Below are 26,604 nucleotides of genomic sequence, written 5' to 3'. Positions count from 1 at the left end.
AATCAAATTTAATATCTACAATTGGTAAATAGCTTTCCTTTTCCAATTCAGTCTATTTCAAATAAACTTAGTTAAATGTATAAATTTATTTACCTTTCCTAGAAAGGTTTCTCCCCACGGATATTCTCGTGTGTACTCCTAGGGTAATATAAACAATTCACCTTACTATCCATCTGACTTACCCCACCAAGTGCCCCGGTAAATGCTCCAACCAATGACCGGTTGTTGGTCACATCCGGTACATCGGCACTAGATTCCCACCACATGCCACCACCTAACTTGTTTTGTTGCACATACCGTGCCTTTGCTCTAGCTGTTTCTGCATTGTCATACGTCACAAGTGTCCGCTCCGTAGCATTGTAGCAGTACGCAGCCACACGACCCGTATCTGTGTGCTCAGAAGCCCCGGCCAACGGCAAAGCCTTGTAATCCCAAGATCCGGGTTCCCATGAGCCCTCACCCACCCCGTTAAATGTAGACCCAAGACCATCAGTGTTGGTAAATGCGCGGCCATACACAGGCATTCCTACTACAATCTTGTTACTAGGAACACCTGCCTTTTGGTAATACTTGACGGCTCCATCCGTTGATAAATCTCCAGCAAACAAATTACTCTGGTAGTCAGCCTTGGTACTCCATGATCCAGCAAAGTCATATGTCATCAAGTTCCAAAATGTTAAATACCGGTCCATATCTGCTAGCCGGTACCGCTGGTATTGCTCAGGGCCCGCAGGTGCTGCTACACTCAACTCAAATTGGTCCCGCGGCAGACCAATCTCAAGTGCATATGAGTCCAACTCCAGCCGCATTACCCGCAAAAGCTCCACATAATTCTGGGCTTGTGTTGTGTCAGCTGGGTACTCCCAGTCTACGTCAAGTCCATCAAAGCCAAACTCGGCGAGCAACGCCACTGCTGATTTTGCAAACTTGCTGCGTTTTTCTGCTGTTTCTGTTGCTCCAGCAAATTTGGGCGAATATGTCCATCCGCCAATCGACAACATCAGTTTAAGCCGTCTGTTCTGCTTTTTAATCTTGTAAAATTGGTTTAAGCATCCCTTAAGATACGAGGCTGGATCTTGCCACGAGTCGCCATCTAATACAATCTCTTGGTCCGCCCACTTATCTGTCAATACAACTTCACCAGTTTCTGGAACCACATTGGCAAATGCGTACAAAATGTGTGACACCCGCGACGCCGGAACATCCTTAGGGAAATGATGGCGTCCATAAATTGCCCAGTTGCAAAAGTAAAGCACGTAGCGATACTCAGGTGAACATGGGGCACCGCTGTTGTTACTTGTATTGGAATAAGGAGCTACTGATGTTCCAAGATATTGTTGGTTAGGAAATGATGGAGGGGCTGATCCGTATTGAGATGGCGTATTCCCAGGATATTGTTGTTGTTGTTGTTGCTGCTGCTGCTGCTGCTGCTGTTGCTGGTCGTGATGATGATGAATGTGAAATCCAAAAGTCATAATGATTGTAAAGAAGAAAAAAGAAAAAAGAACTATTCGAAAAAAATTAATGGCGTGAGAATCTGGATCTAAAGAGGTTCCCATGTTAGAGCCATGAAAATTAATGAATAAATAAAAGTGCGGAGAAAAAAGAGACGAAAATAAAGTTGACTTTTAAAAGGCTTTTATTCAAAAAAAAAAAAAAAAAAAAAAAAAATTAACTCACATAATGAAAAATATTTATTGATTTGTTGATTGCTACACAGGAATCTGCCAAACGCTCGCAATGTGGAATGTAATGCTGGGATTGATTTTGTTAAGAGGAAAAGATATGTTTGGATTTGATGGTCCTTTTTATAACTAAATTTCGAGATGTCTGTTTGGTACTGAAATTTAGGGGCTAAGCCGCAACATGGGGAATGGAGCGCAGCGGCTAAGCCTTCCGAGGGGGCGCTTTAAAGGCTTTTTTCTCAGATGTTTAACGGTAACAAACAAATGAATGTTACAAGCTCACAGAAAAAGTTACTATAGTAACATTAAAAAATGAAAAAAAAAAGACAACTAAGATTCAAAGCCATTTGAAAAAATTGATTTTTTGTATTTTAATAAAAAAGTATTTGAAGTTAGTCGTGACATTATTATTATATCAATTGTAAAAGACTGGGTAAGAAAGAAGAAAAGGAAAAGATAGAAAGTAGCCATGGCTGTTAAAAGTTCAATCACGTTAAAATCAAATTGACTCTACACAAGAACATGGGTTTAGGGTTAGGGGGAGTTTCACTTCTTTCCAATTCATTAATGAGGTAATTACCTTATTATTACTGGCACATTCGATTTTTCATTTTCAAATTATCATTTATATTAAACTAGATCTAACTTATATAAAAAGGCCATTAAGGCAAAAAGAAATTATATATATATATATATATATATAATAATAATAATTGTTATAATCAATTGACAATTAACAATCAACAATTAACAATTGCCAATGTTTAAATAATCAAAGCAACGCTGAAAAGAAAAGAAAGTGCAATTGCAGCAGCAGAAAGCGTTTTGCCATTCATTTCAGCTCCGTTATTTACAGCTCCTGATAATTGAGTTACAGATGTGGATTGTTGAGAAGTGACGGTTTCAGTTTTTTGGGTGCTAGTGTTAGCGCCAGTACTAGTACCAGTGATGGTTGGCGAAGCTTTAGCAACAGTCGTGGTGGACGGATAATTGGCTGTACCAGTACCATAAGCACTTTCAAGAATGCTAGTAATATCATAAGAACCTACAATTGAAGTAGGAAAAAGCTCGCTCATCAAAGTATAGTATTCCTGGGTGGGGAAGGCAGTTAACAAGGAGTTAACAACGGTTGGGTTATCAGCCAAATAAGGATCAGTGGCAATCTCGTAGTAGTCACTCAACCAGGATTGAATCTGAGTGGGTGTTATAATATCAGCAGTTTGGTAGTAAGACATGAGTTTAGTGTAGTCAGAAGATTCAGTTACTAAAAAACTGTACTGACCAAGATTAACATTATTGTTATTGTCATTGTATTTGACCAAAAGAGACGCAAAGTTGAAATCATTGACGGCAACAGGGTGGGGAGCAGCATTTGCAATAGCCACGAAGAGGAAAAAAGTGGATTGAAGGTTCATCATTATGGGTAATTAGATTAAATTTGATTGAATTGAAATTTAGATTTAGATTTATGATTGTTATTGAAGTTGGTATCGAATTTGTGATTTCTTTAGTAGAGATTGTTTGAATATAATGATAGAAAAGAGAATGAAGTGAGTTAAAAGCACAGAAACTTCATCTTATTTATATATTAATCCAGAATCCATAGTTGAGGATTTTCTTAAAGCTTTCCATTAGTCTTTTCATTTGTCAATCGAGCACGTTTTTTTCCCCTAGCATCTTCTAATGATGAAGTGTGAAATAAAAATATGTATTTGTATACAAGAAAAAAACAAATTTGTTTTTTCAAATAAAAGGATGACCAAGATTCTTTTCTTTGTTCACACTTAAAAGGATATTTTTCAAGGTATCATTTCTCTACAATGGGTCACCCATTTGTTCATTAGATGTTCTCATAAATTTTAGCCCAAGATTCCCTAACTATTTCTTTAAATTTTTTTTATTGTTTAATTAAAGTCAGCAATAACAAGTAGACTTAAAGACTATAATTGAAATGAATTTTTACTGATATCAATATAATTCAATATATTGCAAAAAATTTTTTTAAAAAAAATTCCGGTCATAAATCTGGTCAGTCATAGGTAGAAAAAAAAACCATATACATATTTTTTTTTTCAAAGTCTTTGATCAAAATGCCATGTTTATTAGGAGAAAACCATTAATTATCATTATATCGAAGACCGGTACCTTTCAAATAGCAGTGCGAGAGTCATTAAAATGGAAATGAAGTGCTTGGTATGATTTCATTGGAAAAAAATATATAATTAAGCGTTTTATTACCTCTGCTTGGAAGAATTAACTAATGATATTAAAGTGTGTGTTGATAGAGAAAAGTGAAGGGATCAATAATTTTCAATATACGGCAACTATTCAGCTTAAAGAATATTATTTAGGGAGCAATTAATGAAGGCTTCGATAAAATTGATCATAAAAAATAGGGCGAACACGTGCTATATTTTTTTTTCAGGAGTCTCATTTTTATTTTTATTTTTATTTTTATTTTTATTTTTATTTTTATATTTATATTTATATTTATTTTCATTTTCATTTTCATTTTCATTTTCAATTTTGGTGGCTGGTGCTCAAATAACAAAAATGTGGATGTTCTGAGCCTCTTTTAGAATTACATTTAAACATCTATGCTTATTATTAGAATATAACATAATTGTAAATTGCTGTTAAATATTTCTTAGCAACTAATATACCTATTATTTTTTTTCTTATTATAAGCATTGCTTTCCAGTTGGTTAACTTTAGAGTAATATCGATATTAATAACCAATATTAAACCAATGATTTATGAGAGTGTTTCTAAACCAGATAGCAAATGAAGCCTCTTTTGCAATCCTAAATTTTATGAAGCTTGTGAAAAATAATGTTTAGTTCTGTCCAAAGCTCCAGACTCCATTTGCTTAAATTCTAAACTAAATTGTTAAAATAGTCTCTTTTTTATTTTTATTTTTTTTACTATTTTGACAACAAATTTAATTAATATGTTTTCAAAGATATGATCCTGAAACTGAAAATGATTTTTTTTGCTTACTTACTGGGTTAGGGTATAGTTTGTCTTATTATTGTGAAAAGAGTAAAAAAACAAACTGCAAAATTTTCAACAACAAAATAAAACATTTACTGTAAATTACGAAAATTCGTAAAAAAATTTACCTGAAATTGTTCTGTTTATTAAAGTAAAAAAAGAAAAAAATTGACAGATTTCACATCTATCAAAGTACCGACAACATTTTGTAATTTTTTTGTTTGACAATAAACTCAATACTTTAAAGTTCTTTGAAAAGAGTGAAATTTAACGACAAAAAAAAGTCGAATACACGTGAATCAGATTTCAACAAACATCGCCAGAGCACTCCATGCTTTTGCTACCGTTAACGACCTAAAAATAGATATCATTTCTCTTTCATAATTATCTTGCATTGAAAGGTGATATGAGTCAGGTGTGAGCTGAAATGAGCTTTGGTCTCAAAAATAAACTGCAGCTTAGGTCACTAGATGTACGTTGAATCTGGTGCAGCCCATATCATGAATCAACCAACCTTATATCTTTATCCAAAAAAGCTATATCCGATTTTATGAATCTTTGATTTGACAGGCCAGAGAAGTAATTCTTTACTGACCAGATGGCTGACCTACAAAAAAAGATAGGCGTCTCTATGCAAACATGTAGCATGGCCATATATGTAATCAGGAGACTTGTGAAGCACTCCAGACAAATTCAAGCTGTCTGCCATACTACCAAAAAAAAAAAAAAATTAATGGAATCAAGCAACAGCATAAACAATGCCAATATCCGAGACACAGTTAATGACATCAACAACTAACTTTTATCCCTCACCTTCCGCTAAACCGCCTGTCACGAACCTTGGTAGTAACGCTGTCTACACTTCCACATTAACAAACGCTGCTTTTGCCGACACTACCTTTCAATCCAAAGATTAAAAATCCACTAAGACTCAAAAAATAGCATTCTCGATCATTATCAAACCAGACCCTAAATTTATAAATTTAATTATTGCTTATTCCTAAAGATTTTGACAAAGAAAACCCCTCCATAGAAGAAAAACTATACGACATTCTCTAGCATTTTCAAAGGCAGCAATCTATCACGCGATGCTAATTGAGAAAAAAAATTGACTCCTTTTTTACGAAATGATTTGGTTAAGGTGCAGACAGAATAAAATCCGAAATGTCTAATAAATGATTTTTTTTTACTAGCGTTTAAATTTTCTGAAATTTAATATAGCATTTGTGTAAATACGACTCATGAGATATGCTGAATTGACCAGTCTAGAACTATATGTAAAGATTACATGTGTAAATTTATTTGCTCAAGTCGAGACGTTTACACTTGACTTGAACTTTTGGTGTAAATAAATGAAAGTGAACCATTTGTTCTACGATTTTTCCCGTTGCAGGTTTGTTATATAATAGCCGCAGTATCCGAGTTCGGGTCGTTATCCGTTAGACTAGATTTTTCCGTTAAAATTTAATAATAATTTTTTTTTACCAAATACTGTAATTTACATAAACAGAAGTCTTAACAATTTATGAGTAAAAAATATCTGTAAAAATTGCAAATTAACTTCAAATGGATTAATATAAATTCAAGTGTCACTCTGGTATCTTATTCAATATTGTCCTAGTATTGAACAATAGGAGTTTTTTTTTTTAAATCTTAAAATGTATTTTTTTAGTTTGCAACACGTCCACCTAAGATTAAGCCTAGAAAAATGATGCTCTGTAAAATTTTTGTGATGATCTTTGAAACAAAGAGTTTGAATCTATAGAGACGTTATTATAATGACAATTTACCAAATTTAATTCACCATCAAAGCAATTTTTTTTTTTTTTGAAGTTAGCCTACAACATGATTATCATATCATGATCATGACGTAAGAAAATATATATAATTACTATAAAAACTTTTCATTTAGGAATAATTTTTTTTTCTTGCCTAAAAAAAAAGCTTAGCTACGCGGAGTTAAAGTTGGGACCAAATAAAATTAAATCGACACATTATTTTACCCTCTCAAGCCTCATTTCCAAAAATCATTTAGTTAACTAAAATAATATTATAAAAAAAAAATATAGTTCTTTGAAATGACCAAAGCTATCTTGAAAAAAAAAATTAAAAGTTACTGTTAACTCAACATTAAGTACAATAGAAAAAAAAAAACTTTCAGTATTGAAAGAAAACTAAACCTTTTATACTAGCAGGTTTGATAGAGTCTAATTTTATTAAAAAATTATATATATAAATTCAAACTTTTGTACATAAGATCAGAAAAACAGACATTTTCTACAAGATATACTTTCAAACGTTAACATTTGATATGGGTGTTGCTATTTCTCGCCTGAATCATTTCCATTAATTCCTGGGTTAGGTGTTTCATAAAATATAGAACTCACAATATTATTTGCAGTCTGCCACTTTTGTGCCAAGAAACTTAAACTTGCCACAACCCAAAATTAATTTTTTTTGTTTTTTTGTTTTTTTGTTTCTTGGCTACTTTTTTATTCAAAGTATCTCACTACTGTCAAATGTCCTGAAAAAATCAACAACTGAAAGTGGAAATCCAAACTATGGCTTATAAGTTGTATCAAAATTGATAAAAATTAGAATAGAGAGAGACCCAGGTCATATTAAAACACACTAATATATAATTAGACTATTATAGATTGTTAATATATAAACTGTATTTAAACGTATCAAATTGGATTTACGTGTTAGTCAAGTATTAGATGTCCACAATAATTTACTTTTTCACAGCCCTATTCTAATTTTTTTTTCTAAATACTATAACAACATTTAATACATTAGAACAAATCCAAAAATAGCAAATAAAAATGCTGAACTAGCTGAAAGATTATTTATAGAGTTCCCATAATTAGAAGAGTTGGAACTTGTTGAAGATGATTTTGAAGTTTGAGTTGTAGATACCAAAACAGAAGTATTATAAGCAGTTTGGGAAGGTAGGGAATCTGAAATAGTAACATTTAATTCCTTTAATTTTTCTAAGAAGGGGTTTCGAACGTAATAACTACCGACAATAGAAGTTGGATAAATTTGTTCAAAATAAACTGAATATGCGCTTACCGGGAATTCTTCAAAAATTGAAATAACAATAGTACTATTATTATTTATATTTGAATTTGAAAATGCACTGGAATAAAGTGAATCCCAAGAAACAAGTTCTGGAGGAATTGTAGTAATGCTAGCAGTTAACATATAGTTTCTCAGCTTGGTATACACCGAAGCGTCTGCTGCTTTAGTTCCTATTTGGTCAAGAGCGTTTAACTCATCGTCAACATTCAATAAGTTTTCTGCTGAATCTTCATCACCATCTTCATTACTGTTGTCAGTCTCATTACCTTCATCACTCTCACTACCATCATCACTGTCAGTGTAAGAAATTATACTGCTGTCACTATCATTAACACTGGAATTTTCAGCCGAGGAGGGAACACTTGTGCTAATACTAGAGCTTTTAGTTTTTTTTGTCAAAGCAACATTATTGGAATAATTAGAATTTGAGTTGTCTTCTTTCGTAGTTACTGTAGAAATTTTAAATGAGTTTGTTGACAAAGTTGTAGTTGGTTTAGTAGACGTTTTATAAGTTGAATCATCCGAATATTGACTGAGTGTGTTTGTGGAAACTGGTGTCGAAATCACGGTAGAAAGTTTATTGCTATCATTGCTTGTAGCATCTTCAAAGCTAGTTGTAGGTGCTGCATAAACAGCTGCAATGAGTAAGATAAGAGTTAGCTTTAAATGAACCATCTTTAGTTAATCTTATGGATATATAAAGAATTAAAAAAAAAGCATATATTTTTTTTATTTTTTTTATAATTGTTGAAAGCAACATTTATATATAATTTAGACAAAATAATTGACAAACAGTGTTCAGCTACTTGTTGTAGCTGAGGCTCAATTTTTTTTTCCTGTAGCTAATTGGTTAGTATTTGGTTCATGTAGCTCCAAGGCAACATTTTTTTTTTATTTTTTGCAGAAACAGAGATGATTTTTGATATAAAGATTTCGACTTATTTCATATGATAGAAAGCCTAGTTTTGAACAAAATAATAATTATTAGATACTTTATAAAGTATCTCGAAAGTATCACCACTTTAAACACTTTTCAGACTAACTTGTAAAAAATAAATCCTTCCATTAATAAAATTTATTTAACATGCAGCTGTCAATTGATACTCTTCTTTATTAAATATATATATTTTAAACTTGATGTAAAACCATTCAAGATAAATGGATCCGACTTTAAAAGATGAAACTGAATTATTTAGTTATCAATTTACAAACAGAATAATAATATAATTATTTAGTGACGTTTTTGTGGAAGACCGAAAGCGGGACTTCCTGGTAATCCGACTTCACACGTTTATGATTAGACACGTTTAAGTTTTTCCAAAAAACTCGGTTCTCCAAAAGCCAAACCCTAACCGCCGGCGGAGCTTTCAACGAATTTTAGGGATGTGTCACGGGGTCATTTAAAAATAAATATAGCCACGTATCTTCACATAGTTTCAATCCTGATATATTTTGTTTAACAGTTCCAGTTTAACAATTTTTGAATTAAAACTTAGAAATAATTGAAAAAAAAGTTATATTATTAACAAAGATGACACAGGGTGCGAAGTTCAATAATTTAATAAAAAAAATAATGTTTACATTAATCGTCATGACAATATTCTTAAAACTTGGTTATTAACTATTTTTGTTATTAATTTATCACTTGTAAAAATAAAAATATTATTTTGTTTGTTTGTTTGTTTTTATTCAATGGTTATAATTTCAAGAATCAAATTATTTTAAATTTTGGCTACTTTTTAAAATTTCAGTTTAAATATAAATTCTTTATTATTTTTTGCGCAGCACTAGTAGTTTAGGGGTAAAATTTGACGTTCCCATTGTCAAGTCCCCGGTTCGAGTCCGGGCTAGCGCATGTATTTTTTTTACAATTTATTTTTTTTATTGAAAAATTAAAACGTTAACGTCAACGTTGATATTATTAAACTCTCGGAATCTTTCTGTTAGAAGCAAATCTTTTAAGACTCACTATAAGAAAATTAAGCTTTTTTCTATGAACTAAAGTCAATTAAAAATAAATATGGAAAAGTCGGAATAAGGTTGGTGATCATTTACAGACGATTGATGCTTAAGTACACTTTCGAATATGATCGTATACAAACGTAAAACAAAGAGTGTAATGTTGGATGATACCAAAAAATGAGTTAAAGTACTAAGATGAATATATTTTAAAGCTTCTAACAGCCATGGAGGTAATAATTATAATGAGTTTTTCCGCACAAGTCTACCGAGTCCTTTGCGGCTCAACTATCTAGGTTTAAAATTTACGTCACCAGGTTTTGAAAGTGGGGAAATTATTTTCAATTTTTTTTTATATTTTATTTTTCATTCTAAAAACACTCAGAAACCCCAATTCTTACTTTATTTTATTTTATTTTATTTTAAAATTTAAACATTTTGATTTTAAGCTCAGTACCTTTTTTTTCCCTCTCCCTCATACACCCCCCTGAGCCGCACGAGATGGAACTAATTTCCCCAGATTTTCTGTAATCCGGATGCCGCGACCAACACCAACACCAACACCAACAGGAACAGAAAGACATAAGGGAGAAAGGAAAAAAAAAAAAAAAAAAGGGGGCCTAAAGTGGGGAAAAATCAACTGAGAAATATAAATTTTCTAGTTCTTTTAATTTTAATTTATTTTTTTAAGTAAAATCGCTCGTATGAATGAAGATTGCTATTGTTAAAGAATAGACCTTTTTTTTGGTTGATCCCCGCACGTTTTAAACAAATAGGAAAATGGAAGGCTTCTGATCCGTAATGGTCATGCGGCTTAGCCAAAATCATGAAGTATTTTTTTTTTTTTTAGAATTGAATCCTTTTACCAATAAAGCGACTACCTAGATGTCAGATACATATGCGGGGAGAAACGATGGAATGAATAGTTGGATCAATTCAAGTATAAATATCAAGGTAAAGTTCTCATTAAATTGGAATTTTTTTTTTATTTCTCATCATCACAATTTTACTTTTTTTTTTTTCTTTAATTAACAATTTTATACTTTTCAAAAGTTTTCAACAATCAATTTTATTTAACAACAATTAAAAATGGTCAAGATTCTTCTCGTTCTTTACTCTGCTGGCTCACATGCTATTGATGAGCCCAAATTGCATGGATGCACTGAAAATGAACTTGGAATTCGTTCTTGGCTTGAGTCTAAGGGTCACACATTGATTACCACTGACAAGAAGGATGGACCTGAGTTTGAAAGTCTTCTTGAAGATGCAGAGATTGTTATCACCACTCCTTTCCATCCTGCTTACTTGACTCGTGAACGTCTTCTCAAGGCTAAAAAACTTAAGCTTTGTGTTACTGCTGGTGTTGGCTCTGATCACTTGGATTTGGATACTGCTAACGAACTTAAAATTGCTGTTTTGGAAGTTACTGGTTCTAATGTCACGTCAGTTGCTGAGCATGCTGTTATGACAATGCTTGTTCTTGTTCGTAACTTTGTACCTGCCCATGATCAAGTCCGCAATGGTGAATGGGATGTTGCGGCAGTTGCCAAGGACTCTTATGACATTGAAGGCAAGGTGATTGCCACAGTTGGAGTTGGTCGCATTGGCTCTCGTATTTTGGAACGCCTTAAACCTTTTAACCCCAAGGAACTTTTGTACTATGATTACCAGCCGCTTTCTGCTGACCGAGAAAAGGAAATTGGATGTCGCCGTGTTGAGAGTCTTGAAGAATTGCTTGGACAAGCTGACATTGTGACAATTAATACTCCTCTCTACGAGTCAACTAAGGGACTTTTCAATAAGAATCTTTTGAGCAAGATGAAGCGTGGAGCTTGGTTGGTAAATACAGCTCGTGGTGCTATTTGTGTTCAGGAAGATGTGGTGGAGGCATTGAAGTCTGGGCAGTTGCGCGGCTATGGTGGTGATGTGTGGTTCCCTCAGCCTGCACCTGCCAACCATCCTTGGCGTACCATGACTAATAAGTATGGTGCTGGCAATGCTATGGTTCCGCATATGTCGGGCACATCACTCGATGCTCAACAGCGGTATGCAAATGGTGTCAAAAACATTTTGGAATCGTACCTTTCTGGCAAGTTTGACTATAGACCCCAGGATATTATTGTTATTGACGGGCACTACGGAACCAAAGCTTATGGTGAGAATAAAAAGTAAAAAAAAAAAATTTGTGGTAATAATTACTTATTACTATTTAAGTTCAAGTATATTGATTATAAAAAAAAATACAAATAACTTTGAGGATATTAAAATTAAAATTGAATTGCATTGAACTGGATGATGCCATTTTCTAGTAGAAAAAATAAATAAAAAATAAAAAAAAACATGACGGGTCTGTGACAAGTAAGTAGGTAGGTGGGCAGATGTAAATAATGCTTATTTACAGAATCAAATTAATACGGCTGTGAAAAGGGGTCTAAAAAGTGAACTATTTTAACACAAAAATCCATCTAGGTACGTTTATTTTATATTGATAATTATCAATAGTATATTTATAAATTATTATGGTTCAAGATGACCAGGATTTTTATTTTCCAAGTAATAAAAAAAACATGCCCACTTTTTTTTTTCTTTTTTTTTTTTTTTTGTTATTTTATCATTAAAAAAACTTTCTTCTTCATTGCAACTCAAGTAAAATTTTTTAAATATTGTGCAGTATGAAAAGGCGGATTGGAAAAGGTGTGGTTGCCGATAGAGACTAATTGTGTAGATTTGGAAATCAAATACACTGCAACAGGTAAATGGGAAAAAAAAAATATTCCCTTGAGCCAAAAAAAAAAAAAACAAGAATATTCTTGTTGTTTTAATGGTATATTTTAATGAACGTTAGGGAAAATTGAAAATTTACTAATCTTTGATAGGTTTTATACGAAGCCCAATTGTGGTGGGTTCTTTTTTTTTTTTTTTTAAAATTACTTTAATGTAAGTAAGTTTAAGTTTACAAAACAAAAAAAAAAGAAAAAAAAACATTTTTACTATAATTTTTAGTTTCAAATTTATAAAATTGAAATCAAAGTTAAATATTTATTAAATATTGATTCCAAAAACAAGGGTTAGGTTTTCATATGTTTATTTTTATTTTTTTTTACATAGATCAGTAGGTATCTTAAAAAGTACCAAAATTTAAAATTTACAATTTTATTTTTTTGCATTTATTGTATTTTTTTGCAAAAAAAAAAAAAAAAACAAAAATAAAATAAAATAAAATAAAATAAAAATAAAACTTAATCATTTAAAACACAAGAAAAAAAAAATTTTTGAATCTTTAAAAAATCGTGTATTTGTTTTTACTCTTTGAAAGATATGTTTTTTTTTTTTTTTTTTTTTTATTCAAAGGTTATAGAATTATATATATAACTTCAGCATCTGTACTATCCTTTTTGTTCTTACTATATTTTTTCGATTTTTTTAATATACTTTTAATTTGACTTCAACATTCCATCTCCAACAGCACAAAATTTTGTCCAAATATCAGCAAATGACAAACAGAGTGTCATAAATCTTTAAAAAAATCTCTAGGACTTATATTTTTGTTGTTTTTTTTATCATGTAATTTGAGGTTTTCACTTTAGTTAAACTTTTCAATCACGTGGCAATCTGGCCGAGTTGGTCTAAGGCGTAGGATTAAGGTTCCTATCTCTTCGGAGGCGAGGGTTCGAATCCCTCGGTTGTCAAAGAAGTTTTTTTATTCAATTTGTTATTTTTTTTTTAACCTGAGTATAACCACTGAAAAACATCGACAATCCATTCATCAATTATATCAACTATAAATTATAAATATTACGAAATTACCAGAAATAAATATTAGTAGAAAATATATATATATATATAAAAAAGGGTATACAATTAATTAATAAACTAGAGCCATTGCGATAATACCCATTGTTATCAAGATAAAATTAGAAAAAGAATCCATTCTTGAATCTACACCATTGCTAGATGCTGTAGAACTAGCACTAGAAGACTCAGTAGTAGATGATCCTGAAGAGGCCGGAGTGGAAGCGGCGGAAGCTACAGAAGAAAAAGAAGAAGATTTTGACTCCGACTTAGACGAGCCACTAGCTTTTGAGGTAGCAGCAGAAGCAACAGAAGAAGCAGCAGAAGCAACAGAAGAAGCAGCAGAAGCAACAGAAGAAGCAACAGAAGAAGCAGCAGAAGCAACTGAAGAAGCAACTGAAGAAGCAACTGAAGAAGCAGCAGAGGTTACTGTAGGGGTAACAGAAGGTGTATTAGAAGCTGAAGAATCAGACAGAGTGTTTATAGGCGTTTCACTTGGTGACACAGAAATTTCAGTGGGAGTGACCTGAGTAGAAGCCACAGTATTTGATAAGACTGTGACTGTTGGTGTTGCTTCAGCAGTTGGAGCTCCAGGTGAAGTTTGTGAAGCAAGATAACCGCTATAGAACGAGGCATAAGGGTTTGAATAGATCATGTCTGTAAAGATTGAAGTAGGATAGAGTTGAGTAAAAAAGTTTGAGTAAGCAGAAAAGGGGAAATCACTATAGGCTGATAGGGCTTCATTATAATCGGTGATTGTTTCACCTGAATACTTTGAAATCCAAGACTCGAGGGCAACTGGGGTTGTTATAGTAAGAGTTGCAAGATATGCTGTATATTTTGAGTAGCCGGCAGCATCAAGACCTAAAAGACTGAGATAGTAACCGCTGCTGTCTTGTGGAAGTGCAACCACAGAAGTTGTCAATACAAGAAAAAGAGCGACAATTGATGTAAAAAAGATGGTGGTCATTGTGTTGAAGTGAAGAATTGAAAAAAAAAAAAAAAAATAATTGAAGAATTGAAAAAAATAATTCTTAAAAAAAAAAATTTTTTTGAAAGATTTTGTGTGGTTTATATAAGTTTAATATATCGATATATTTTGATTTTTTTTTTTTTCAACCCACATGTTTTTTTTCAGATTATTTATTTATTTGGTTAGTTAGTTTTAATTTTTTTTTTTTTTTTTGTATCTGTGACATAGTAAAAGAAGCCACTTTTCCTCCCCATATAAATCGAAACAGGAGATAAATTCTTTGTTATTTATTTTATTTTTTTGTTTTTTTTTTTTTTACAAGCGCTGTAAAATAATAATTATTGAAATATAGCCCATTTTGTTAATATTGAATGAGAAATGTTCACATGGTCAATTCATTTTAATTATTTAGGAAATTTGCTTGATATATATATATATATAACGTGTGTATTTTTAAAAATAAAAAAAAATAAAATTTTTTTTTAATTAATTATTAAATAAATTTAGCTGCTATTTTTTTCTTTTTAAATAACTAAAAATTAAAAATTAAAAATCAAATAGCCAATTGTTGTTGTTGTTGTTGTTGTCATTGTCATTTGAGGTTAAAGAAATGCGGGGGAGGAAGAAGATGGTAGTGAAAGACTTTTTTTTTTTTTTTTTTTTTTTTTCAAAGCGGCGTACATTTTTTTTTGGCCCTTCTTTTTTTTTTTTTTTTTTTTTTCTAGTCATTCAATGAGCTACTAACACGGTTAAATTTGCCTAATTACAATTTATCTATATATTTATATAATTAAATTAATAATTCAGTTATATCAGTTTTTAATTGTTTTTAATTTTTTTTTTTAACAAAATAGAATGAAAATAAAAAAAATTAAAAATTAAAAAAAAAAAAAAATTTATATTTTTAACCCTAACCTAATATATATAGCCGTACATTAAATACTCCAGATTTTTTTTTTCTCTGTAAACAAACGTTTGTTTAAATATATAATATACGGCTGTCAAACCTCAAATAACAATGAAAAAAAAAAACAAATAATATTTTTTTTTATTTAATTATTTTATTTTTTATCAATCAATTTTTATTATAATAATATTATTAATTAGATTGAAAAAAAAAATATTATTTTAAAAATATTTTAATTAAATTTAATTAAATAATATTTACTGATAAGTTAACAAATTCATTATTTTTTAAGGTATTCATTTACTATATATACTCTAGATCTCTCTATATATAAAGGTACCTATATTTTTTTTTTTTTTTTTTTTTTTTTTTCAAACACGAATATCTGTAACATCCCTCTTAGGAGTCACAAAAACATCACTGTTTGCATTCCCTTCACTACTACGTTTTCTAGGCTCACTGCAGTTTTCTATAACACTACTGCTTGTGATAGCCTGGCCAATAAACCTAGAAGAATATGACGGTATGCTAGATCCTACTGCTACTGCTGCTGAATGTGTGCCAACTATCGGTGACGATGGTCCTGGAGAAAGCCCACTTTTATCACTTATATTCAGTGTAGTTCCATAGATTGATGCAGACAAGGCATTAATGTTTTCCTTGCGTTTATTAAAAGATCGCATTGTTGCAATAATGCGTTCCTTATCTGCATTAGACTCGCGTAGTTCCTCAATCTCATCTCGAAGCTCAGATATCAGCTCTGTGTAGTAATTGGAAGAATGAGCCATGGTGGAAGTTGAAGGGATAGCAGAAAGTGAAATAGAAGACACGGAAGGTGAACCTGTAAGAGCGGTATTGCCTACATCAAGTGATACAGAAGATGATGGAGAAAGCGGAGGAGCTGTGGATGGTGGTTTTGATACTGGTCCCTGTGTTGAAACTAGAGGTGCTGGTGGAGATGACGGGTACGTAGTCACATACTGTGTACTTGAATTTGCTGTTGTTGAAGATGAAGAAGATGAAGAAGAAGTTAATGATGCAGCACCAAGAGCCTTTGACAATTCTGCTTCATAAAGTTGTTTTTCCAAGTGAGCAATGTACGACTTGTATTCATCAATTTGTCTGCGTACAGGTCCACCACCTTCAATATCATCATCTTCAATACTACCAATTCTAGGACTTGATGTAGATGAACTTGTTCCATCTTCCTTTAAATCACCACCTAACAAAATCATTTCTTCAAGTTTTGTGTCATCACATAATCGAGTCAAATGTTCAACACGTTCATGCAAGATTCTATTTTCGGCCTCCAGCTGTGCAATCTGAGCTGTGTAATGGTTTGCTGTGATTGTTTCATCGTCTGTTGTTAACTGCGAACTAGAACCTGATTTTACTAATGGGCTTGGAGAGTCTACACTGCCACTACCACCACCACCACCACCACTACTACTACCACCACCACTACTACCACCACTCTTGAGCCGCGCAATTTCTAGTTTTTGTGCCTCGACTTGACTTGCAAGCCGTTCAATGACCTTGGCGGCTTCCGCAATACTACCTACTTCCTCGTTACGCTTAACATTAATGGCAATGTTTTTAGCACGTGCGGCAAATCGTAATGTTGAAATGGTTTCGACATAGGTTGTAGAGCTTAGTGGCCCAGCCACATCGATGGTACACAAAATACTTACAAGACTTTTACCGGAAAGTGCTGGTTGTAAAAGTCTTGTTAGTTTTGAGTCACGGTATGGAATGTGACCTGTGGATGCTGCCGATGATGAAACTGCAGAAAGACGAGAAATGACTGTACCAAGAGTAAGAAGCGATTTGTTGATATATGCACCTTCTTTACGGCGTTCTGTTTGTGCTGCTGCGCGCTCGGAACCTGCCAAGTCGCAAAGGTAGAGTAAAGAGCTACGAGTTGGTCCCGTACTAGAAGCAGATTCTATAAAGATTTGTACAACAGCGTGAGATCGTGAAGACTTGGAGTTGTATTCAGTACCTTCTGTTCGTCGAAGAGCATCACCGGAACGGATACACTCTAGCAGCTCTTCAGGAGAGGAAACGGTAACTTCTTTGAGGCCCATGGCGCGGACACCTCCACGAATAGGGTCATCTCGCAGTTTGATATCTTCAGGTGGGGTTCCTGGGCTGAGTAGATCATGGAGATGTTCGTTATAAATTTCAAGGTATGAGACTTTGACAGTGAATGTGCGTTGTTGATCTGAGAGGATTTCGGATGATGATAATGATAATGATGATGATGATGATGATGATGATGATGATGATGATGATGATGATGATGATGCTGATGATGATGATGATGATGATTCGGTAGCTGTTGCAATATAGTCAAAGATACAAGCTGCGGAAAGTGGAATAATACCAGGGTTGAGTGAAGACCCTTGCATGGAGTAGGTTTTACCTGAACCTGTCATGCCATAAGCAAAGACGGTGCCGTTAAATCCGGCCATGACTTGATTGACAAGATCACGAACAGAGCTATCGAAGATGTTAGCATTAGAAATGGGGCCGTGGTAAACGCTGTCGAAAACAAACTCGCCTACATCACGGGAAGAGATGGCATTACGAGCTGAATCAATTGCCCAGTGGTCGTTGAGAATTGTTGTTGTTGTTGTTGTTGTTGTTGTTGTTGTTGATGATGATGATGATGATGATGACGATAACGATGATGATGTGGAGCCACTTTCTATAGAAGATATTGATGAAGAAGAAGATAATGATAAAGATTGTGATGTGCTAGGTTTAACACGGACTGCAACACGAATAGATCCAGTGTAAACGTTATTTGAAGTTGAAGAGAAAGAAGTTGATGATGATGATGATGATGATGATGGAAAGTTTGTAGTTATAGGGAAGCCTGAGAGAGCTGGAGAAGAGTTATTGGTGTGTAAGAATTGCCCATGGAAAGATGGGGTTGCGGGTCTACCGCGGCCAAACTGGGTTGGAGTTGGAGATCTAAGGGCTAATGAGGATGCGGGTCTACGCATCATGACTGGGGATTGAGGTCGAGAGGAGGAGGATTGAGGAGGAGTGAATGCAGGTGATGGAGAGAATGAAAAGGAAGCTTTGCGAGCGGAAGAAGAAGTGGAAGTGGAAGTGGAAGTGGAAGTGGAAGTGGAAGTGGAGGAATAGGTAGAAGAAGAAGAAGAAGAAGAAGACTGTGCTGTAGAACGCCTTTGAGGTGATACAGACGGCGCGAAAGGGAGAGGCATTGTTTATAAAAAAAAAAAAATCTAAACTACTTTTATTTTTAAGGGGTATATATAGTTTATATTATTATGATGACAGAGGATAGTTTTGTGTATGTGTATGTGTGTGTGTGTGTGTGTGTAGAAACCTAAGAGGACCTCCTGAAAAGATTTTTATAAAAAAAAAAAAAAAAAAAAAAAAAAAAAGAAAAGGAAAACTAGAATTACCTCATATGGTAAATAAATAAAAAAAATAAAAATAAAAAATCAAAGATTTGGTAAAAGTTTTTTTGTATAATTGAGCAATAGGCACCAAAAACGAAAGAAAAAAAAAAAAAAAAAAAAAAAAAAAAAAAATTGGTTTTTATTCAAGTATTGTTTTTGTTGTTAATTTAACCGAATGGTTGTTGATGAGGATTTAAAGAAGAAAAAAATAAAATAAAATAAAATAGAGATTATTCAAAATCTTGGTTAATTCTATTATTTTATAATTTTTTATTTTTTATTTTTTATTTTTTATAAAAAATTTAATTAAAAATTGATTAAATTTTAGTTGATCTTGTCTTGAATAATTTGTTGGAAGAAAAGAAAAGAAAAAAAAAAAAAAAAAAAAAAAAATCTTTCCCAAAAAGGAATGTGGTGATGCTGTTTTTAGTCAGTTAAAAAGAAAAAAAAATAAAAATAAAAATAAAAATTAAAAGGTGTTTTTGTTTTTTTTTTTTTTTTCCCCAATGAATATCAACAAATGCAAAAAAAGTGTAATAAATAAAAAAATAATTCTTTTTTTGTAACAAAAAATAAACATGCTTACTAACATTACCACGTGATTTATCTTTTAGCCTTTTTAACCAAAAAAAACTTCCACGTAAGAAATTAATTAAATCCGGGTAACTCCTTTATTTTTTTTTTTTTTTTTTTTTTTTTTTTGATTTTTTCTCTCTCTCTTATTAGAAATTAGCCCACCACTACCTCTACCGATATTTGTTTGTAACCTCCCCTTACCCCCCCCCCCCCTGTTTTTGTATGTGTGACTGTAAGTATGTAATTATGTTTATATGTAAGTATGTGATTTGTATGTATAAAAGTTTGTGTTTATATGTGATTTGTATGTGTAGGTTTTTTTTTTTTTTTTTTTTTTATAAAGAAACTAACAAATTCTGCCTGGAATTTTTCTCTCTCTCCTCCTAATAGTGAATTAAATAAATTGTTGGCCACTACAGCCCAGTAAAGGCCAACAATAACTCACTGCGCCCCTGGCAATACACACACACACACACAAAAAAAAAAAATTGGTTTCTATGTGAGGTGTGTAATAGGATTTTGTATGGATTTTTTTTTTTTTTTTTTTTTTTTTTTTTTTTTTTTAAATCCTCCCCCTTCTCCCTTTCCTTTTACCTTCCCCTCCTCCCCTTGTTCTATTCCCTCATATATTCTTTATAAATCAACCATCAATTCATATATTCTTATAGAAATTTTCTTAAGAAAAATAAAAAAAAATAATAAACAAATAATTCACAATGGATAAGCTTAGAGAAGTAAGTTCAATTGAATCTTTAATTTATGTTTAATATATATTTTTATTATCTATTTTATTTATTTTATTTATTTTGTAATTTTATTATTTTGAACAGATCACTAACTTTTTGTCATTTTTAACCCTCTATTAGAAAATCACCTCCCTTAAACTCGAAACTGAAGCTGCACAAGACAAGGCTGACGAAGCCAACGAGCGTGTCAAGGTTCTGGAACAAGAAGTGACTACTAAGGACCAAGAGATTGCTGCTCTTAACCATAAGAATAGTCTTTTGGAATCAGAAGTCGATGAGCTGGAAGCCAAGCTGTCAGAGGCAAAGGGTGCTGCCGAGGAAGGTGCTGCACATGGTTCTGCTAACGAGTCACTGACCAAGAAGATTTCCCAGCTGGAAGAGGACTTAGAGACTTCAGATACCAATCTGCGTGAAACAACTGAAAAGCTTCGCCAGGTTGATGTTAAGGCTGACCACTTTGAACGTAAAGTTACCAGCTTGGAGCAGGAAATTGAGAATTGGGAAAAGAAGTATGAGGAGCTTGACGAAAAGTACAAGGTTGCAAAGAACGAGCTAGACGAAATCACCCGATCTTTGGAGGATATTTGACTTGCTTCATCTTCAGACTCCAGCAATAATAATAATAATAATAATAATAATAAACTTCATCATAATAAAAATATCAAAAAAAATAACAACATCATGAATAGCGGCAGCGGCAGCAGCAGCAGCAGCAGCAGCAGTAATAGTAGTAGTAATAGCACCAACAGTAGTAGCACCAACAAAATTATCTTCAATAGTAGTACTAGTACTAGTAACAGTTGCAAAAGCAAAAGCAAAAGCAGCCGCAGCGTCACCAATACTCAAAAAAAAAACTCCAGCAATATAAGTAAAGAACAAAAAAAAAATAATAATAATGATACAACTATCTTGATTTATCTCATGCTTCTAATAATTAGTATTTATTATTATTATTATTATGAATATTATTAATACACAAGGGAGAAAAAAACACACACACACACACAATCATCATCAATAAAGAGGTAATTTTATACATGTATAAACTCTAGGCAGCCTTGGCCAGACCAACAGCACTCTTGCCGTAGTCATAGATGGAGTAATACTTGCGCAAAAAGGCATCACCCACAATGGAAAGAGGACCAACAGGTTCAGGGAAATCCATAGGAGTGATGGCTGAAATGCACGAGCCAGAAACTTCCAAAGTGTACTCAAAGCCAGTAAGAGTAAAGTTAAATCCATCAAAATTAAATGTGAGATCAGGAAGAGATTCACGAGAAGCACAGTCAACAGTGTATTGACCATTCCAGCCCTTGGTGGCACCAATCTGAGAGTTAATCATTTCAGCAAGAGCAGAGGGGAAAGTCAAGAGCGAAGTTCCAGTGTCAACAACAGCACCAGTGTTTTCCAATTCGGCAGTTTCGCCACCCAGGGAAATGGCATCAAACTTAACCTCCCAGTAAGCCTTGCGACGAAGAGGAAGCCAAGTAATGTCTCCAGTGTAAAGAGATTTATCAGTGCCACCAATGGTAAAAGTACCACCATCAGAAGCATCCTTATCAGCATCGCCAAGCTTAAAGGAAAAGACGGGCTCGTCCAGCAGGCCCTGGTTGAGAGCATTGTAAAAGGGAGGAACAACATGGTTGACGGAAATTGAGTCAAAGCCGAGACCGAGAATACCGTCAAACTTGCCAAAGGCAAAAGCCAAGCCAGGCTCATTTGTGGCCTCACCAAAGTCCTGCTTGGGAATCACAAGGTCGCCCAGGGTCAAGGTATCTTGAGAAATAAAACCAGACACGCTACCAGAGCCGTACTGGATGGAAAACTCCGTGCCATTGGCCTTGTAGGAGGAAGACTCAGAAGAGTCATAACGGCTGTGCAAAAAGCAAGCAATTGAGTTACAATCAGCGCCAGGAACCCATAGGTTGGAAGAGCCAGTGTCCAGAACAACCTTAAAAGCTTGAGGAGGGGTTCCGAGGGTAATATCGGCAAAGTATTGAACGTTAAGGTAGTTACCAAGAGGCACGCTATAGTCGCCATCGGCATTCACATTGTTTCCAATAAAGGGAACTTGGCTGTCTTTAGCACCGTACTTTTGGGCCAAGCCCATGTACTTTTGTCCAAGAGAGCGAAGATGGTCCTGGAAAGCTTCCTATGAAATGGTGTTAAAAACAATTTCAAACTAGAAATATATATCTTTAAAAAATAAAATAAAATAAAATAAAAAATAAAACTTTACATACACCATGGTAGCGAGCATTAGTGTCCATCTTCTTAATATCGACTCTACAAAAAAAAAAAAAAAAAAAAGTTAGCAAATAAAAAAAAAAAAAAAAATTCCATCGTATAAAGACCGATGAGGAATTAAACATACTTATGGACTCCGGCAAGAGCAGAGCCTGCCAATGTTGAGGCGAGGGTAATGGCAGTGAGTTTCATTGAGGGTATAAGTTATATGAGCTGGAGAATTGTTGATAAGAAGTTGGTATATATATGAGATATAAATAAATAGATAAGTTTACTGATAAAAAAAAAATTATGATAAGAAGAAAGAAAGAAAGAAAGAAAGAAAGAAAGAAAGAAAAAGGAAAAGGGAAAAAAAAAAAAAAAAAAAAAACGGGAAAGATGCGGATATGGCTGTGGTTTTATAGTCTGCCAGTTACGGCGGGGTTAACAAGCAGTTACAAAAGTAGCACACAGTGTAGTAAAATTTATTATTATTATTATTATTATTATAGTTTTTTTAGAAAATCACAAAAAAAAAAAAGGACATTTTATTTTCTACCTGTTTATTAATATCATAGAAGAAGTCAAAAGTGTGTGTGTGTGCAGCCCAAAAAAAAAAAAAAAAAAAAAAAAAGTTAAGCATTTTAGTTAGACCAAAAGGAATACATTTAAAAAAAAAAAAAAAAAAAAAAAAAAAAAACATGTCCCCAATTGATGATGAGCTTAATTAAAATGGATTTTTTTTTATTATATATATAAATATATATATATATATTAAAAATTGTCAATTTCTATTTTATATATTTAAAAACAAAATGATTGTATTGAGGTTATTCTCACCTGCCTAACTTGTAAAGAAAAAAAAAAAAAAAAAAAAAAGTTAAGATGGTCGACCAGTTTGAGTGCAACAATTGGACTTGTGCAACAACACATTTTATTTTTTTTATTTTTTTATTTTTTTATTTTCAGACTCGTCTCAGTTCAGCGGGCCGTTCCTTAAGTTTAAATTTTGTCTGTATATATATATATATATATATAAAATATTCTTGAGACCATTGCAAAGAGTCTTTTAATCTTTTAATTGACTCTCCAATGTTTATCGACCTCGGTTGGGTGCTACTACGGTAAACCGATAAGCTTGTCTAAACTTACTTATAAATATATAAAATAAATAAATTGTTATTATTGTACAATATGTATACCTTACCAATAGTAACTTTATTATTTATTTTTATTCTTATCGCCATTCTAATCTACAATTACCTCACAAATGTGGACTCCAACTTATTTCAGTGTGATATTGATTGAAAGAAGAAAAAAAAAAAAATATATATATATATATATATATTTGCTTAAAATTGCTTAAAATTGCTTAAAATTGCTTTGGCTTTCAAGTCAAAACAGGCCGCAAAACAAAAAAAAAAAAGATGCTCAAAAGCCGCCGGACTTGAATTTTTTTTTTTTTTTTTTTTTTGCCCTGTTTCTTTCTTATTAGGGATTTTTTTTTTTTTTGTTTTGCCACCCATATAAAAAAAACATAAATATATATATATAAATATAAATATAAATATAAATAAAAATATATCATATATCATATCTTATATATCTTATTATAATATAATTAATATATGCTGACGTTAAAAACCGTTTTAAGTTTTCTTTTGGGTTGCTGCTTGCTGCTAACTGCTACTATCTAAATTTTTTTTTTTTTTTTTTTTTTTTGCCTTGTCTACTTTTAACTATTCATCACCACCACCATCTAATTGGGACACTTTCAAGTCCAAAAACAGATAATAAAAAAAAAAAATATTTCCTTCCCCCCCCCTCCCCCCAATTTTCTTCTTCTCCACATTCAATTTATCTATTATCTACTATATATACTATTATATATATATATATATATATAATACTACAATAATTATGGAAAATATATATATATTTATTTTTTTTGAAACCCTGATAAGTTTCGTAATATTCTTGGAATTTTATTTAGTAGCAATATAATAATAAAATTTATTGTCATTATTGGGTCATATAATCATTTAATACTAATTTTATTTTTTATTTATTTTTTATTTATTTTTTATTTATTTTTTATTTATTTTTTATTTATTTTTTATTTATTTTTTATTTATTTTTTATTTATTTTTTATTTATTTTTTATTTTTACTTTTATTTTTACTTTTATTTTTACTTTTATTTTTTGTAATCATCTCCATTTATTTATTCTAACAAATATGAATATCATCATTATCATCATCACAATCTTCCAAAATCCTTAGATTTTCTTTTTTTTTTTTTTTTTTTTCACATTTCGCACTCCCAACTCATCCCCATCATCTTTAATGGATTCAACTCAATCTCACCTGGAGACTCGTCTTCAAGAACTTGAACAGGCTGCAGCCCTTGACAAACTTACCATTGCAACACTACGGAAAGAAGCTTTAGAAGCTTCAGCTCGTGAAAAACAACTTCTTGGTGTTGTTGCAGCAACTGCCAAAACTTCATCACATTATAACAAACACCAACGCTCAGTATCAGGAACTAGTCTTCAAAGTGCAGGAATCCGAACACTTATTGATCATTACGAAGTACTGATGCGACATCAACAAGTCCAAGCTCGTGAAAATAAAAAAAAAAAATTTACAGGTGTTGATAATGATAATGATAATGATAACAGTAATGATGATAAACAAACTAGTGAACAAAACCATGATGACCATCAAGAAGAAAAAGAAGAAGAAGAAGAAGAAGAAGAAGAAGAAGAAGAAAATACATTACTAAGAAATGAAAACGAAAGGCTGCGAGACGAATGTGCCCAACTAAGACATGAGCTTGAACTCATGGCAACTGCATGGCAATCTCTTGCACAAAGACTTGCAGCAGATCAAACAGCAATTACTGAGTCTACTAGTGGCAATAACCAAGAATCACAATCTGTCGTCGACCTTGCATCCACTTCCAATGAAAGCTCGCCTGTTCTTGTTTCTGAACAAAATGAGAAATATGAGAAACATGATCAATTAAAAAACTGTCGGGTGTCGGCACCACCGACATGGCTTGCGAGTCGGCGCAGCACCGTACTTGGCCCGATCTTATGACTTTGAAAAGCCACGTGACTTTGAAAATCGCTCGAAGTTTACGCGTTTGTGTGTGTCTGCGTAGTTTCCTTTTCCTTTTCCCTTTCCTCCCCCCTCAATTTTTTTTTTTTTTTTTTTTCTCTGTGTGGTTAAAACTGGGCACCTTTTTTTCCCTCTTTTTCTTCTTTCTGTTTCTTCTCCGTACCTTTATTTGTAAATTTTTTTTTTTTTTTTGTCAAAAGATATTCAAATAAAAATCAACAAATAAATAAACAAATATACCCATATATAAAAATTTTTTGAAAAATATTTTAAATGTCACAAAACTATGTATGTAAAAAAAAAAAAAAAAAAAAAAAACTCTTGCAACTATATATCAATCTCACAAAGCCAATATTATTTTGTTGCTTTTTTGGGGAGGGGTTTATTATTATTATGTGTCCGACAAACTGACAAACTAATCTTTTTTTATTTTTTTTTTAGTACGCACCACAAGGTGAAAACAAGTCCTATTATGACCAAGGCCATAATCAACAGGGATACAATGTCAACGCTCCACAACAGTCCTACTACCCTCAGGGAGGCTACCAACAAGGTTATGACCAGAGAGGAATGCCCCCAGGTGGAGGTTATCAACAACAAGGTGGTTATCAACAAGGAGGTTATCAACAAGGCTACCAGCAAGGCTACGGAGGACCTCCACCTCAAGGTGGCTACTACCAACAGGGTCAGCCAGTTATTGTCCAGCAACAAAACCCTGCTGCTGATAACTCTAGTTGCTGTCTTGCCTGTCTGGCATCCATGTGTTTCTGTCTAGCTCTTGATGCCATTTTTTAAACAAGAAAGAAGAAGAAAAGACTTTTTTTTTTTTTTTTTTTTCTTTTTGATTTTTATTTAATGGCGTTTTCTTGATTTGTTAATTCCTGTTTTTTTTTTTTTTTTTTTTTTTGAATACCATTCATTTAGACTTTGTTTTACCCTCTATGCTCTCTGTTTATCAACTCATGCTTCGCCTCGTTTTTTTCTCTATATCCTTCCTCAAAACCTCCTATAATAATGACTCTTTGATGTATATTTTTTTTTTTTTTTTTTGCTTAGTTTTAATTTATTTATTGATTTCATTACCATTTTTATTCTATATATAT

General features: G+C 32.5%; 10 protein-coding genes across 10 annotated transcripts; 4 read left to right on the top strand and 6 right to left on the bottom strand.

Moving 5' to 3' along the window:
* Nucleotides 1–98: 98 nt before the first annotated feature.
* On the bottom strand, nt 99–1,475 carry SAPINGB_P001252 (uncharacterized protein; the record flags this gene model as incomplete). Its single annotated transcript, XM_031995975.1, has 1 exon — nt 99–1,475. One exon carries the CDS (start codon nt 1,473–1,475, stop codon nt 99–101), a length of 1,377 nt encoding a protein of 458 aa, XP_031851866.1.
* A 974-nt stretch (nt 1,476–2,449) lies between these two features.
* On the bottom strand, nt 2,450–3,103 carry SAPINGB_P001251 (uncharacterized protein; the record flags this gene model as incomplete). The annotated part of the gene is made up of 1 exon (XM_031995974.1): nt 2,450–3,103. The coding sequence occupies one exon, from the start codon at nt 3,101–3,103 to the stop codon at nt 2,450–2,452; it is 654 nt and encodes a 217-aa protein (XP_031851865.1).
* Nucleotides 3,104–7,466: 4,363 nt separating this feature from the next.
* Nucleotides 7,467–8,438, bottom strand: SAPINGB_P001250 (uncharacterized protein; the record flags this gene model as incomplete). Its single annotated transcript, XM_031995973.1, has 1 exon — nt 7,467–8,438. One exon carries the CDS (start codon nt 8,436–8,438, stop codon nt 7,467–7,469), a length of 972 nt encoding a protein of 323 aa, XP_031851864.1.
* Nucleotides 8,439–10,811: 2,373 nt separating this feature from the next.
* On the top strand, nt 10,812–11,894 carry SAPINGB_P001249 (uncharacterized protein; the record flags this gene model as incomplete). The annotated part of the gene is made up of 1 exon (XM_031995972.1): nt 10,812–11,894. One exon carries the CDS (start codon nt 10,812–10,814, stop codon nt 11,892–11,894), a length of 1,083 nt encoding a protein of 360 aa, XP_031851863.1.
* A 1,693-nt stretch (nt 11,895–13,587) lies between these two features.
* Nucleotides 13,588–14,484, bottom strand: SAPINGB_P001248 (uncharacterized protein; the record flags this gene model as incomplete). Its single annotated transcript, XM_031995971.1, has 1 exon — nt 13,588–14,484. The coding sequence occupies one exon, from the start codon at nt 14,482–14,484 to the stop codon at nt 13,588–13,590; it is 897 nt and encodes a 298-aa protein (XP_031851862.1).
* Nucleotides 14,485–15,765: 1,281 nt separating this feature from the next.
* SAPINGB_P001247 (uncharacterized protein) lies at nt 15,766–18,630 on the bottom strand (the record flags this gene model as incomplete). The annotated part of the gene is made up of 1 exon (XM_031995970.1): nt 15,766–18,630. The coding sequence occupies one exon, from the start codon at nt 18,628–18,630 to the stop codon at nt 15,766–15,768; it is 2,865 nt and encodes a 954-aa protein (XP_031851861.1).
* Nucleotides 18,631–20,123: 1,493 nt separating this feature from the next.
* Nucleotides 20,124–20,741, top strand: SAPINGB_P001246 (uncharacterized protein; the record flags this gene model as incomplete). Its single annotated transcript, XM_031995969.1, has 2 exons — nt 20,124–20,141; nt 20,274–20,741. The coding sequence occupies 2 exons, from the start codon at nt 20,124–20,126 to the stop codon at nt 20,739–20,741; spliced, it is 486 nt and encodes a 161-aa protein (XP_031851860.1).
* Nucleotides 20,742–21,201: 460 nt separating this feature from the next.
* SAPINGB_P001245 (uncharacterized protein) lies at nt 21,202–22,592 on the bottom strand (the record flags this gene model as incomplete). Its single annotated transcript, XM_031995968.1, has 3 exons — nt 21,202–22,305; nt 22,397–22,439; nt 22,528–22,592. 3 exons carry the CDS (start codon nt 22,590–22,592, stop codon nt 21,202–21,204), a joined length of 1,212 nt encoding a protein of 403 aa, XP_031851859.1.
* Nucleotides 22,593–24,724: 2,132 nt separating this feature from the next.
* Nucleotides 24,725–25,480, top strand: SAPINGB_P001244 (uncharacterized protein; the record flags this gene model as incomplete). Its single annotated transcript, XM_031995967.1, has 1 exon — nt 24,725–25,480. One exon carries the CDS (start codon nt 24,725–24,727, stop codon nt 25,478–25,480), a length of 756 nt encoding a protein of 251 aa, XP_031851858.1.
* A 294-nt stretch (nt 25,481–25,774) lies between these two features.
* Nucleotides 25,775–26,296, top strand: SAPINGB_P001243 (uncharacterized protein; the record flags this gene model as incomplete). The annotated part of the gene is made up of 2 exons (XM_031995966.1): nt 25,775–25,789; nt 25,943–26,296. 2 exons carry the CDS (start codon nt 25,775–25,777, stop codon nt 26,294–26,296), a joined length of 369 nt encoding a protein of 122 aa, XP_031851857.1.
* Between the last annotated feature and the right edge of the window lie 308 nt (nt 26,297–26,604).

This window comes from Magnusiomyces paraingens, assembly GCF_902498895.1.
Source record: "Magnusiomyces paraingens strain CBS 517.90 genome assembly, contig: contig1, whole genome shotgun sequence".
NCBI classification, from domain to species: Eukaryota; Fungi; Ascomycota; class Dipodascomycetes; order Dipodascales; family Dipodascaceae; genus Magnusiomyces; species Magnusiomyces paraingens.
The sequence above is the reverse complement of the archived record's forward strand: the minus strand, read 5'-3'. Positions and strand labels throughout refer to the sequence as shown.